Source organism: Cheilinus undulatus, linkage group 6 (assembly GCF_018320785.1).
Source record: "Cheilinus undulatus linkage group 6, ASM1832078v1, whole genome shotgun sequence".
NCBI classification, from domain to species: domain Eukaryota; kingdom Metazoa; phylum Chordata; class Actinopteri; order Labriformes; family Labridae; genus Cheilinus; species Cheilinus undulatus.
Genome location: NC_054870.1, coordinates 3,831,568 through 3,846,481, shown reverse-complemented (window position 1 = coordinate 3,846,481; position 14,914 = coordinate 3,831,568). Strand labels below are relative to the sequence as shown.

The window sequence follows — 14,914 nt, the reverse complement described above, 5'->3', positions numbered from 1 at the left end:
AGCTCAGAGCTCAACATGTAAAATAATGCTTCATAATTCAATACCAGTTTAAGTTACACAGAAAGCCTTACAGTGTTCTCCAGAATTCGGTCATCACTGTCAGAGGACTCTGAGCTGCTGCTGCTCCCGTCTCTGTGAACATACAGTCATGAAGGACATTAGTTCTACTTTGAAATAGGAATATTAGGCTAGAAAGAAGGAGAATAAAGAGACCTTAGGTCAGTGTTACTCAACCCTGCTCAACCAAAGAGGCAAACTGTTGAAACATACCTTTGCAAGAGCCACAATCTAACCGTTAAAAAGTGGTCAAAATGGGTTAAAGTGGCACTAAAGATAAGTTTAAGGTGGCAAATATGGTGAAAAAGTGGCAAAAATGGGTGAAAAGGGGCAATTTATGCATAAAATGGCAAAAAATGGGGAGGAAAAAGTGACCAAAAAAGGGTAGAAAGTGACAAAAATGGATGAGAAGTGACAAAAAAGGAGTCACAGGTGGCCAAAAATGGTCAAAAGGTGGCAAAAAAATTAGTAAAAAGTGGCTACAACGGTCGAATATAAGCAACAGGTAGAAAAAAATGGGCACAAAACATCCAAGTATGAAAAATTGGGAAAAAGTGGTATTGAGTGTCAAAAAGCAACTTAAATGTGTGAAAAGTGGCAAAAAAAACAGCAGAAAATGGGCAAAATATGCAAATAGCAAAAAGCAGTATAATAGTAGTAAAAATGTGCAAAACACAAATAAAAGTGACAAAAATGGGAGAAAAGAGGCGTAAAGAAGTGACAAAATAGGCTAAAAGCAGTAGAAATGGATTAAAAGTGGCAAAAAAGAGCTAAAAATGGAAATAAGGGCAATGGAAAGATACAGACAAAAAATAAGGTAGATAATCAAGTTAGACAATGAAAACCTACTGTATAAGTGTGGGAAACAAACTGATTAAAACGACTTGCAACTGATCATTTCTGAGGTCAAAGTTTCCCTTTTTAAGGTGCTCTGGGGGAATAATAGTTCAAATGAAGACATTCAAGAGCCAGGCGTTGAGTATCACTGCCTTAGAGCAAGGCTTAATCATGATCATCTAAATCCAGCAGCAGAAAGACATCCTCCTTTACCCAGTATCATTGTGGCTGTGTTTGGCTCTCTTAGCCAAGTGTTTGCTTTCCAGATCATCCAGTCCTGACTCCTTCATGATTGCTTCATACACTAGGAAAGGAAAATGGAACAGACTCATCAGAGCTCCTTCAGGGAATATTCCAGAAAGGTTACAATGTATTTGATGAGTCACTTAGTCATAACTATTCTTCCAGTATAAAATATAAACTTATTCTTACTCTTTAATTACAAAAATAATGACTTGAACTATTATTTAGAACAATCTAAGTCATACTTGTAAAGGCACTCCAGGTAAGCAGTAGCAGTTTAAATAATCGCTCTAAATATGTGCAAACTAAAGTTGTGTCACAGCATCGCATACAGCAGGGGTCGTCCACTACATCTGTACAAGGGCCAGCTTTTTCCTGAACATGCACTTTGTGCACTAAAGACATTTTTAAATGGTCTAATTAACATTTTTTGTACATAATATGTATATTTATTTTTTCTTTTAAATGTATGCAATTTTTAGACTCAATAATAACAATGAAATCAGTCGCTAAGTTGCAGCCAGCCACAAGGGGGCAACTGATATATTTTAGCTAAATATTTCTGTGGCTGTCATGTTGTCTGTGCTGCGTAGTGATAAATGAAAGAACTGCACTCCCAAAACACCTGAAGTCGAAAGTTTCCATAGACAGTGGCAGTTTTTATAAAGAATGAACTGATAAATACACGTTTAAAATGCATTATATTTGCTAAAAATGGCTTACAGGTGGATTTCTGAAAAATTGATGAAGGATAAAGAAATTCCTGATTAAATTGTTTAAATCTCAGTTTTTGAGTTGTTTTTATAACTGAAGGGAGTTTATAAAAAAAAAAATTAAACATAAAAAAAAATCCCAAAACACTACAACTGTTTTCCTCTATATATTTGTTCCTGTGAACATATTTTGAATCCGATCATGTTCTCTGGGCCGGATGGGAAGATATGGGCGGCCTAATGTGGCCCCTGAGCCGCCAGTTGATGATCCCTGCCATACAGCATCATTCATGTTTGCTCCTCTTACCTTTTTCCACTTGGATCCTGAACGCTGTCTTGTTTCTTCTGCCGTACTCCATTCTTAGGATAAAATAAAACCCAACACATCATTAACAGACAAATACATCAATCTGTGACCAATATCTGCTTTTAAAGAGAGCACAGAGAGCACTGCAATCTACTTAATTTAACTTCATGCAGATGCCCCTGTGCTCATCTTGGGGGGTTTAGTTTGTGTTGTACTGACCTCTACAGTGTTGCACTTGTTTCACACATTCATCTCCTCATTGGTAATATCAGTAGTTTACAGAAAAAAAAAACTTTGATATAATTCAGTACAATCTGTGTTCAATCACTGAATAATTACCAAACAAGTCAGATAAGGAATGATTAAAACCGGCTCACATCCTGGGACTGCAGCCCGTCACCACTTACCTGTACTGTCTCTGCAGCTCCAGGGCGACAGCTGAAAGGTCCACATATTCACTGCTGTGGGACGTCAGATACTGAAAATGATTTTACATCAGTCAGGGTACATCACCTTAAAACAGTAGACTCAGGTTGTTTCATCCGAGGCTTTCTTTCAGAAATCAGCAACTTTGACTTTGCATGATCAATGACAAAGAACTATTAAGCTTCATAATCTAAGCTCTGCTCTCACACCACACCAATGTGTGTATATGTGAGTGACGAAATGCCCCATTTGTATCTTGTTTAATCATTGTTTGTAGGATATTGAGGGTTTGATCAAAGACTCTGTGTGTGTGTTGGGGACAATGCCTAATGTTGCAGAACTCCAAAATGCACATAGCATTAGCAGAGTAACTTTATAAACTCATACCTGCTCCACTCTCTGCTTGAGCCGACCGTCCAGCCAACCACCACTTCTGTTCTTCATGTTTGTTCTCTGAGCCTGCAAAAGCACAGTTTTAATAACATTCTCATTAAAAAGACCCAATCAACAATTAATGGATCTAAGAAATCCTGACAAAAAGCTTCATCGGTTGTCTGTACACTACATAAAAGTAGCTTGCACCAACAGGGGCTGTACTGACATTGTATGCAAATACATGTACTTTTAAAAGGAATCCCCCCCATCCTGTAAGTGTTTTGTGGAAATTTGTGCTCATTCATCCTGTAGAGCTTTCATTAGGTCAGGCACTGATGTTGGACCACAAGGCCTGGCTCTCAGTCTCCGTCCCAGGTCATCCTAAAGGTGCTTGATGGGGTTGAGGTAAGGACTCTGTGCGGGCCAGCCGAGTTCTTCCACACCCCACTCATCAAACCATGTCTTTATAGTCCACTCCAGTGGACAAACAGTCATGTTTGAATAGAAAAGGGTCTTCCCAAAACTGTTACCACAAATAACATAGCATTGTCCAGACTGACAAACCCAGACTAGCCCATCTGTCTGCCAAACAGAAAAACGTGACCCGTCAGTCCACAGAACACATTTCCACCGCCCCACAGTCCAGTGTCAGTGTGCTTTACTACATCTGACGCTTGGCATGGGACTTGGTGATCGATCCATCTATCTATGCATGCAGCTGCTTGGCCATGCAATCCCATTCCATGAAACTCCCACTGCTGTTTTTGTGCTCTGCGAAATTACGTAGCATTCCACTTCAAGGCTGAGTTGCTGTTGTTCCTAAATGCCTCCACTTTGTAATAATAAGACAGCCGACTGTGGAGTATCCAGCAGGGAGGAAATTTCATGGTTAGTCTTATTTCGAAGGCGGCATCCATCACAGTACCACACTTAAAGTCACTGAGCTCTTCAAAAGGACCCATTTAGGATCACAGATGTTTGTAAATAGAGACTGCATGGCTAGGTGCTACAGACTGAAAACCAAAGGAGACTGTGCGTTTAAGGTCATTGCTCCAACTCTTTGGAACTCTCTTCCATTGAGTTTAAGATCAGTAGACACTGTTGATTCCTTTAAAAAGCAACTTCAGACCTACTGGTCTGGTCTGGCCTTTACTTAATCTGTTTTTGAGAACTGTGTTGTCTCTTATTGTACATTTGCATTCATTGCCTGTGTTTTCTTTATCTCTTTGAAAAGCACTGTGACCATGCTGTTCTTGAAAGGTGCTATATAAATAAACTAATTATTATTATTATTGTTATCATATTCACCTGTGGGAACTGGTCTGATTAAAACACCTGAATTCAATAATTAACCCATTAAAGCCTGAAAACACAAATTATAGCCAGAATATTCTAGTTTTTTTGTTTTGGAACTGAAATGTTTATTTCACTTTCTACTGACACCCCCCCCCCCCCCCCCCAAAATCTAAATTTCCATAAAACATACACATTTTTTGGATCTCATTTGATACATTAGGTGTTTTTAGTAACTGATAATCCACTTGGGGGCGTTTTTTTTAATCATACAATCATTTCAGATTGTATTCAGGAGTTTTTTAGTCATTTATGATCATATTGATTAGATAGAGGTATCATAAAAGTATTTATCAAATATGATACAACAGGCCTTTAGGGTTTAACAGGTGCGACCAAATACTTTTGTCCACGTAGTGTAAATCCACCTTACTTTTCATTTTGTTTAATTTACCTCACAGCTGTCCACATAATTTCAGTTTCATGAAGCGCGGTATATTTGTTCCTCTAAAATCAGAGGCATTTAAAACTACTCTAACTCATTAAATAAGCGGTTTAAAACATAACTAAATGTTGCATTTAGATCATAAGTGTCTTTAACTCTGGTCAGCAGATCAACTCTATAAACTCTGACAGATCACTGGAGCTCTGAAGTTTTTATAGACATTAATTTTCTCAAATCGCTATAATTTTAGCCTTACATATTTACATTATTTCTGTATTTGGTTATAAGCAAAGCTTCAGAAGTGTCTATAACTTACTAAGAAAAATGGGAAAATTCATGTCATTAATTTTAATCTATAAACACAATTCGTCACTCACTAGTTCGCTAATATCATCATATATAAAAGCCTTTATGTGACCCATAGTTCCAGTGATATTTAGCTGATAGATCTACGTCCACTGTCGGTCACTCACCTAACAGAAATAAGACCACATACTCAAATGTTTGGTATTCTCCAGTTAAACTTGCTGTAAACAGTGTTTAGGAACAGACCGCGTGATAACAAGACGCATCGCTGACCCGGACGAGAAATGTCCTACATCCGACTGAGAGTTTTCAAAATAAAACGACTTATTTCAAAATAAGGGTGCAGTAATCACAGCACGGGGGCGCTGTTTCTCATCGTTGTCTTGGAGCATGTTAACTTCTTCCTCTTTAATCTGAAAATGAAATAATTTTGAAAACAGCTGGAAGAAACCTTATATTACACTGCGCTATTGGAGGGAAGGGGAAATTTCCTTTACAGCATAATTACCGACTTTTATTCCATGACCAACCACACAATATTAAATTGTTTTTGATATTCTGTAAAGCTTTTTTTAAATCTGATTTATGTCTACGTTAAAGGTTGATATATTATTTTAAATATAACTTATCAAAGTCATTACATTTATAAATAGATTGCTAGTAGGCCTGTTTAGAGTCTGAAATACTAGAAGAAAAGAAAGTGGAGCCTGAACTCTTACTTTCACTTCCTTGTTTCATGATTTGACAGCTGTTCTTCCTCCATTCACTTACAGGAAGGTCTCTCTGTCATTGTGAGACAGCCATGAAGGACGGTGTCAGACTAGGAGAAAACACTGACATTTCTCGCCAGGAGGTTTTTGAGCATTATGCTAATATTTTTCTCCCACATTGTTCAGAAGTGGGACCGTGCCGTGATGAGAGGCTGCTGGAGAAGGCGGCTCAGTTCCTCCAGAGAGAACCAGACCTCAGTGAAACTTTCACAGTCTTCCCGTTCAACCAGTCTCTGAGTGAGGGCTGTGGAGGCCTGGCTGAAGACTGCAGGAAATTTCTCTGTAGTTTTATAAAAGCCACTGAGCTGCTGGAAACCCTCTGTGTTAATCTGGTGCTGCAGCCCTGGAAGAAGGAAATCAAGACTCTGAAGGTGACTGTTTCTTTCTTTCTCAGTTTTATTCTCAGGTAACATACTTATTCTAAAATATTGGTCGACAGAGGAAATTTGGTTAAATATGAATTTAAATATTTGATGTAACACATCAGTTAAGTGTGTAAAAGGTGATATATATACAGCCATTAATTCTATATTGATGCATTTGAATTTAAGATTAGTTCTCTAAGATGTTGGAGCTGGGAGTCTTTCTATGTAGTTGGGTTTACTTCAGGTTGTCAGAACATTTTTTTGGCTGTTTTTACGTGGCTTTCTTGCCATATATCCTATTGAAAGTAAAATATATATATTTTCAGAAATAAATATATAAAATTGTGACTAATCTAATCATATCTGTAGTTATTCGCAATGAATGATTAATGGCTTTCTTGCCATGTATCCTATTGAAAGGAATATATTTATATGTGTGTGTGTGTGGGTGTGTGTGTATCAGGGCTGTCAAAAGATACATTTTTTAAAAATTGTGATTAATCTCATAATTTCTGCAGTTAAACGTGATTAAATGTCGGTCTGGGCAGTTAACCGAAAACCAGATTAAATCGCACATGGCTTGCTGCAGTTATTCAAATCGCAGAATGTGCAATATTATTTTAACCTGTGATTTATGTCAAAATACCGGTTCAAAAAACTTTTCTGCAGCAGAGATGTTACGCATTACATAATCATGCAGTCATTCAAGTGCCAATTTTTTAGAATAGTCTATAAAAAAATCCTGCTTTCTTCATTTTTGTACTTTTTCTTATTAAATATGAGAATGACGTAAAAAAAATCACTCCTTTTAATACAACAATTCATATCCAATTTGCAATACAAGTCAAAATCATCACAGTAAGGTATTTTTTTCAAAATTGTTCAGCCCTTGTTTAGCGAATATTGCGTCGGTTATGATATAGAATGATTTATTGCTTGTGTTTGTCAGAAAATACAGAAGATGAGGAACTTAAGGAGTAAAAGCATTTATAATTGCACTTGCAATATTGGGTAAAAAAAAAAAAAAAATCATTTAGATTATTTTCCCAAATTGTTCAGCCCTAAGTAAATGCATCCTTGTTGTAGTATTTTAAAATTCCTCTATTTTGCTTTCAGAACTGTTTTTGTGCCGTTTTGGACTTTTCTATGATCAAAAACTGAGGGTATTTGGGGGCACAGGTGGCCGAGTGGTTAAGGCGCGCCCCGTGTACATGGACGGCCCAGGTTTGAATCCGGCCTGCTCTTGTCCCTGTTTCTGACTCTATCCATCAAATAAAGGCACAAAAATACCCAAGATAAACCTTTAAAACAATAAAAAAAAAACTGAGGGTAATTGAGTTCCTGTTTGGATATAGACCTGCTTTTACAGGTAGATTAAAGATTTTTTTCACATTAACTTCACCATGGAAAAATGAACCTGTTATGGATGTTAAAGGAAATACGTGGACAGTCAGATTGGTAGATGGATAGATACTTTAATAATCCCAGGGAAAATTCAAGATTAGTAGAGTAATAATAGTAAATGTTTTTTAACACAAGTTTCTGATGACTTTTGGCTTCTCCACTGATCTGTGTGAGTTTTTAAAGTGAAGTGAAACATTGAGGAGCAGTGGTGGACTTATGAGATTAATCACAATAAAAACTTGTGCACCAATTGTGGACCTCCACAATAGCAATTAACTCGATTAATCTTGACAACCCTACTATATATGAGTTTGACATAAGTCTTACAGTTTAAAGGAAATGATTCCAAATACTAAGGAAATGGATGTAAACTTCTGACTTTGATAAAAGTATTAAAAATGATCTGTCTTTTTATGTATGTCAACTTCTGGTTTCATTTTTTTTCTTTTGATTGATGTTTGCCTTGTAAAAATAAATCTTCTATAGCTCAGGTTTTTACTTTGAAATATTCAGTTCTTTTGCAACCAAAATGCTATGATGCATAAAGAAATTATTCTCCATCAAGTAACAGACATAATCTATGTTTTTATGTGTCCCTCTCAGACTTTCACAGGTCCTTTTGTTTACCGTCTCCGACCAGTTTTCAGCAGTTCTAACATCCAGTCAGTCCTCGCCTCTATCGGATACCTCCCTCATACTGCCCCTCTACTAAGGTAAGGAAGGATCACCAAATACACATATAATTCTTTTAGCATTACCCTAATTTATCCAAAAATACGTATTTGGAAACCTAAACGAATGAATGTGAAAGTGGGTCTGCTCTGTTCTCAGTGCCTTTGTCTTGTTCTCTTCTCTGTCAGTGAGTACAGACTCAGTGAAGATGCTAACCCAGACAGAGCCATGCTGGTAGGCTTTGAGCTGCTGCTGGCTCGGGTGGAATGTAATCGTCTGCTGGAGCTCCATGACAGGGAGCAGATGGGGCAACAGGTAAAACTAGTATGATACACCTAACCAGTTCTACAACTTCACTGGAACTGGACTTTTGCCAAACAACAAAGAAACATTTTTTAACAGAATATTTTTTTTACTTATTTACTTAGATTTCATTATTTGTATAACAAAGTAACATAAGTAACAACAACTAAAAAGAGCACCATGAGTTTTGGATTGCCTTGTCTCTAAAATGATAGACACTGTGAACTGTTGAAAGACCCTGTAAAGTGAAATCCAAAGTTTGTGTCTTAAGAATACAATACAATAATAACTTTATTCATCCCCAAAGGGAAATTCATATATTATATTATATTATATTATATTATTCATAACACTGGATATGTTGGAATAAAGTTGCTGCAAACATGTGAAAACAGAGCTTTACGTCTAGGCTAACTGAATTTTGGATTAAGACCGTTGGAAAGTTTTTTCACCCCTTTCCTGGCTGGGTTGAATGTGGGCGGGGCAAATATGTGGGCTGTTGTTGAGGAATGACCCCGCCCCTCTAACACTACAATATAAAATCACAGAGCAGTCTCAGTTCATCATAAGGTCATCGTAAGGTCAAGGGGCAGGATAACTGTGTGAATGCTTTCCTCCATTCAGACTGTAGCATTTTTTAAATTTGTGAGGATCGTAATTTGCCTGAGTGGGCGTGGCTTCACCTCATTCAACAGACACGCCCACAACACACCCTGGAGCAGATCGTACTGCCTCATTTTTCATGATTTTGTGGCTTAATTTTATAAATTTAGAGATGTTTTATTTGACTTAAGTTTGACCAGGGGGTTCATATAACAGTGACCTGCCATACAACAAACCTAAGTGCTGAATTTTCTTCTTTTTTTTTTATCACTTTACAGAGTCTTTAAGTAATTCAGTCTTTGTCATGTCATTGTAATGTAAAATTGTCCATTGTTTCCATTTCTCCTGACATTGGTCATTTTGAGTCCTCGGCCTATAAGTCAACTGTTCCATGGAAAATATTTCCTAAACCATTTTTAACCATTCTTCTTGTGTTTTTGGGTCAGATTTATACTGTCCTCTCCTGATGGCTTTCTTACTGGCTGCTAACAAGAGTTTCAACAAGTATCTGTCCTGTCCCAAAGCAATATCTCCTCTAATGTTCATATTTGAGTTTTATTGCCAAGTACATTTTCATATACAAGGAATGTGACATGGTCTTTTGGTGCAGAAACAATGAACACAGGAGAAGATTTAAATCATTTAGTGGCTTATAAAAATGCAAAGAGGCTAGGAACTTAAATTGGTTATAATAGAAAATATAGTTGTAAAAAATATGTATATGATAGGATCTAAACAACATAAAAGTATAAACCAAAGAGCACTAGAGGGGGTATACAGATGTGCAGGTATATTGGTGAAGAGGTTTTAGTGTAATTTTCCTAAATGAGTGTAACACACAGTTGTAAACAGGAGAGATAAGTCAGGTGTGTGTTAATGTAATGCATAAAGTCTATTTTAGCATACATAAGTCTGTCTGCTTGCTCTAAAGTTCAACGCTCACTCCACTTCATACATGTTACAGCAGTGCAGCTGTGATTCAAACCCCATCCAGACCAGGTCTGGACATTGGTCTGAAACCAAGATGCCATTGAGCAATGCACCAAACCTCTGGGTGGGTGCACCTTTGTTACAGCAGCCCTTCACTCTGAGATCTCTGTAGATCCTGTTTGTTCATGCATTTCAGCCTATGAGTGCGAAGCTTGTTCAGTGAGAGTGTAAAATGAATTTTCCAATGAGGAAGTAATAAAGCAGTGGTTCTCAACTGGTGGGTTGGGACCCAAAAGTGGGTCGCGGAGCTGTTTTCAGCGGGTCATAATTGTGTGTCTGTAAAAAATGGTGGCAAAAAGTTTTTGGATTTCTTAAGTTTAAGTAATAGGCATGCATCCATACATTCTACTTTACTCTGTTTTATCGTGATACAGGGTAAATTTTTATGTTTTCTTAATATTCAAACTCATTTATGTCCTTTTCTTGTGGATGCTTTTCCCATGATAATGAAATAACTTTGCAAGATCTCTAAAAAATTGGCAAAGATGTAAGTATCATGGGGAAATAGGGTATAAAACATGTCAGAGTTGTCTTATCAATTTATTTGAGTCATATATCAAGGATATAAATGCCAATATTTTTAATTTAAAAAACCCATGCATTTTGAAAAATGTTTGGAAATTAAGTGGATTTTTTGTCAGAGAGACTTGTGGGTTCCAAGGCTAGACCAACTGAGAATCACTATGAGAAAGTTTATCATCTTCTTCTATTACTCTAGAAACCAGCTGTTTCCTGGACCAAGCATTACTTTATTCAGAAAGCATGAGGTGAAGTGTTGCTGTAGTTAAAAAGTCAGAGTTCTGTTTCACTCAGTATTAGCGTTCATGGGAGGGCTTTTTTCTAATCAGATTACTTCAGACTTACTGCTGTGAACGCTGCCTGATTCATCAGGTCTTCATGTTGATCATTGATCAGTGGGATGTTCATAGTTTCATTTATTTATTTATTGTTTCTCAAGTTGGTTCTGTTAATAGTAAATGTACTTCTCATATAAAGTGCTTTTCCAACCGTTATGCAAAATGCCAGGCCGCTTATTAGAATCTAATCTGATCTTATGGCATGCATGCACTTGTGCTGTGTCTGTTTTGGAGTTTAAGTGGGATACCAACCAAAGCTTTGACACAAAACCAGGGATTCAAAGTTCTGTTCTTCATGATGCTGTATTTTATTTATCTTCCAGCTTACTATGAGGCCTACATGGAACTGGTAAATTCTTAATAGGACACGGTGAATGTTTATTATTGTCATGCAGACAAAAAAAACTTAAATAATAAAAATCCTTAGATACAGTTGGTTTAGAATCCTGTAAGGCTCCCTACTATGGAGAATCAAGGTTTGGTGTTGTGCCTTCCATGTGACACTTGTGATCTTGCATTGCAGGAGTGGCTGGAGGTCCTTCAGAGGAGACTGGGGCCTTCAAAACTGGAGGAAAGTACAGACAAGGACAAGACAGTGAGGGTAAAGGAAGAGGAAGATGGAAAAGAGGTAGGATGGAGTAGAGGACTGACTGATAGCAAGCTCAAGTTAGTAGTAAATATGGCGAGGTCTGTTCAGTTTGAAAAGATGCTTTAATTACAGTGTCGTGAAAAAGTATTTGCCCCCTTCCTCATTCCTGGTAGACAGCAGAATTACTTGTTCCATCAATCACAGCAAGAATAGTTTTAACTCAGCCATATTGGAGGGTTTTCAAGCATAAACTGCCCATCTAAGGTCACACCACAGCATCTCAGTTGGATTTAAGTCTGGACACTCACTGGGCCACTCCAAAATCTTCATTTTGTTTTTCTGAGTCATTCAGAGGTGGACTTGCTGGTATGTTTTGGGTCGTTGTCCTGCTGCATAACCCAAGAGCTCTTGAACTTGAGGGCATGAACTGATGGCCGGACGTTGGCCTTCAGGATTTTCTGGTAGACAGCAGAATTCATGGTTCCATCAATCACAGCAAGTGGTCCAGGTCCTGAAGCAGCAAAGCAGCCCCAGACCATCACACTGCCTCCACCATGTTTGACTGTTGATATGATGTTCTTTTCATTAAATGCTGTGTTATTTTTATTCCAGATGTAACGGGACCTTCCAGAAAGTTCAATTTTTTGCCTTGTCAGTCCACAGAATATTTCTCCAAAAGTCTTGGGGATTCGTAGGATGTTTTTGGGCGAATGTGAGATGAGCCTTTGTGTTCTTTTTTTTTGTCAGGAGTGGTTTTGGCCTTGGAACTCTCCCATGATGCCATTGTTGCCCAGTGTCTTTCATATGGTTGAGTCATGAACTCTGACCTTAACTGAGGCCCGTGAGGCCTGCAGGTCTTTGGATGTGGTTCTGGGTTCTTTTGGGACCTCCTGGATGATTCATGGTTGCACTCTCAGAGTGATTTTGGTTGGCCCACCACTCCTGGGGAGGTTCACCACTGTTCCTAGTTTTCTCCATTTGTGGATAATGGCTCTGACTGTGGTTTGCTGGAGTCCCAAAACCTTGGAAATGTCTTTGTAACCTTTTCCAGACTGATGGATTTCAATCACTTTGTTTCTCATTTGTTCTTGAATTTCTTTGGATGGTGGCATGATGTGTTTCTTTCTGAGATCTTGTAGCCTACTTCACTTTGTCTGACAGTTTCTATTGAAGGGATTTCTTCATTCAACAAATCTGGCGGTAATCAGGCCTGGGTGTGGCCAGTGAAATTGCGCTCAGCTTTCCAAGAACTGCGGTTAATCGCAGTTAACTCATGATTTAACAATTGCTTTTTCACATAGGGCCAGACAGGTTTGGATTTTTTTCCCTTAAGAAATAAAATCATTACTTAGAAACTGCATTTTCTATTCACTTGGGTTGTCTTTGTGAGATATTAAAATTGGTTTGATGATCTGAAACATTCAAGTGTGATAAATATGCAAAAAACATCTGGAATCAGAAAGGGGCCAAATTTCTCAACTCCATTAGCAGAGCAGGCAGAGGCACACAGGGGTTTGACTCCTGATTTGATCCAGTCTTCTTGATCTAATACTGTTTGTTGCTTGTCAGTTGTCGGAAAATAAAAGTGCATTGGTGGGCTCCAAAATCCTTGAATCAGAGAGGACATTAGAGCAAACTTTGAAGTTAGTCCCTGAAGATATTCTATTACATTCACATGGGATGAACAAGTACAAGCCCATTACAGTTTTTCACGATTGCTAAAACACTATTTCCTATTTTCTAACCCAAACGGTTTTGACCACAGATTTGAAGGTTTTGTGAGAACAGCTTGAAAACTGGAATATGGAAGAGTTTGAGAAACGTGTCTCAGCAATTGAGCAAAAATGTAATTAAGCCTTTGACCTACGACCTCTACAAGAACGTAAATCTGTGCAAAGTTTGGAGAAAATGCCTCAAAGTGATCTTATTCACAGAAATGACCCAGACCTATGTAAAGATAGACAGACAACCAGAAAACATAATGCATTGGTAAAAAACTTGAGCCTGTCGTGAACTATGCCCTGTTTCTTTCCCCCAGGCTCCTCTGCATTTGGACAGCAGACTTGCAGTGAAACCTCAGCCCAAGCCTCGTCACTACCGCATCAAAAATGAGGACCAGTCCATCATGGAGATGCAGATGAACTACCCTGACTTGGTCTTTAGGGGGCGCCCTCTGCTTGCAGACAAACCTCACAGAGCAAATAGCAGGAGTAGTGTTAAAGCTGCCCACACTAGTAATATCACCACTGATGAGAGTAAAGCTGCTGATCTCCCCAGAAGAGACTCTGTGAAAAGCCCCAGAGCTGCTGCTCAGACTGAAAGCTATGATGAGTGGCGAGTTGATGATGTGTTTGTTCACGATGTCAAACACAGCGGTTACACTGGCAGGAACCGTGGTCAGACTGCTGACTCTGGGGTCAGTGTTAGCCGCCTTTCTAACAGTGATGGTGGCAAAGCTGACAATGAGCATCTCCACGGATCCACAGCAGAGCAGAGTTTGAACCCTGGAGAGTCTGCAGCAGAGGCTCCTACCTGGACACAGCAGGCTGCAGCAGGTAACACTCTTACTGCAGTGTAAGCCGAATACTTTCTTTGTATAATAGACAGGTTTGTTGTTTTTATCCTTATTTTAGATGCTGTGAATTAATTGTGCAATTCTGTTTTTGACAGACCCACCCTCCCTGAGCTCAAAGAACAGGGATGAGGATGTTAGAGAGCATGAAGGATCAAACCAGTTCAGTTCAAGAGCAAGACAGAAAAAACCTAGGGGGCTTAGTGGGAGAAAAGTACGTGTGGAGGGAAATGTGGTGGAGACTGGTCCAATTAGTCATGTTGCTGCAGGATGCTCAAGTTCCTCCGAGCCTGACCCTGATGCGATGACGGCACAGAAGAAGTCCTCCATGTGTACCCCCTCCCTGTTGACCATCAGTGCTGCAGACTTACAGAGCAATCAAGGAGGAAACAAAGAGCAACGGAGAGAAGACGCAGAGAGAACAGAGGCAAGCAGAGGAGAGGGAGAGCTGCTGGATCAGAGTTATGTGGTCTTGTAGTCGAGTATTCTGAGAAATACACTCCTGAGTGCCAAATTTGTGCACTCTTAAAAATCAATAAAGTCTTAAAGATGGTTATTCAAACGTCTAAATCCTTTTGCTCTAATAAAGAGAAACTGCAAAGATGTATATCTGAGACAACTAGTGGCTGAAGTAGTTGTCAAAGTGGCTTAAGTATTTTGTGTCTCTGTCACTGATCACACCAACAGTAAACCTTTGAGATGTTGCTGTGGAGTAATAAACCTGCATCATGTGTATTTTTTCACTGGCAGTTTCTGAAAATGTGACCAAATTTACCTCAGTACACAC

At 38.6% G+C, this 14,914-nt stretch overlaps 2 protein-coding genes across 3 annotated transcripts in view; one reads left to right on the top strand and one right to left on the bottom strand.

Annotated features, from left to right (window-relative positions):
• Positions 1–5,291, bottom strand: part of nvl (nuclear VCP like) — a 34,935-nt gene extending 29,644 nt beyond the window's left edge. The window contains exons 1-6 of the mRNA XM_041790272.1: positions 5,170–5,291; positions 2,971–3,042; positions 2,565–2,635; positions 2,158–2,210; positions 1,108–1,198; positions 72–132 (exon numbers count right to left, since the gene is read on the bottom strand). Of these exons, the coding sequence (XP_041646206.1) occupies positions 72–132; positions 1,108–1,198; positions 2,158–2,210; positions 2,565–2,635; positions 2,971–3,027 (333 nt within the window). The 5' untranslated portion in view covers positions 3,028–3,042; positions 5,170–5,291. The remainder of the gene's footprint in view (positions 1–71; positions 133–1,107; positions 1,199–2,157; positions 2,211–2,564; positions 2,636–2,970; positions 3,043–5,169) is intronic.
• Positions 5,292–5,758: 467 nt separating this feature from the next.
• Positions 5,759–14,683, top strand: LOC121511172. 2 transcript variants are annotated; one of them, XM_041789764.1, is made up of 6 exons: positions 5,759–6,143; positions 8,145–8,254; positions 8,402–8,528; positions 11,490–11,594; positions 13,594–14,110; positions 14,226–14,683. In XM_041789764.1, the coding sequence occupies exons 1-6, from the start codon at positions 5,805–5,807 to the stop codon at positions 14,603–14,605; spliced, it is 1,578 nt and encodes a 525-aa protein (XP_041645698.1). In that variant the 5' UTR covers positions 5,759–5,804; the 3' UTR covers positions 14,606–14,683. The 2 variants fall into 2 exon arrangements, with proteins under 2 accessions (XP_041645698.1, XP_041645699.1); XM_041789765.1 differs by lacking the exon at positions 11,490–11,594.
• The last annotated feature ends 231 nt before the right edge of the window (positions 14,684–14,914 follow it).

What these genes read in the sequence shown, in the direction of transcription:
- LOC121511172 (XM_041789764.1), top strand. Translation starts at nt 5,805, where the DNA reads ATGAAGGACGGTGTCAGACTAGGAGAAAACACTGACATTTCTCGCCAG. An exon ending in GGGAGCAGATGGGGCAACAG is followed by an intron (nt 8,529 to 11,489) that starts GTAAAACTAGTA and finishes CTTGCATTGCAG; the next exon opens with GAGTGGCTGGAGGTCCTTCA. An exon ending in GACACAGCAGGCTGCAGCAG is followed by an intron (nt 14,111 to 14,225) that starts GTAACACTCTTA and finishes TGTTTTTGACAG; the next exon opens with ACCCACCCTCCCTGAGCTCA.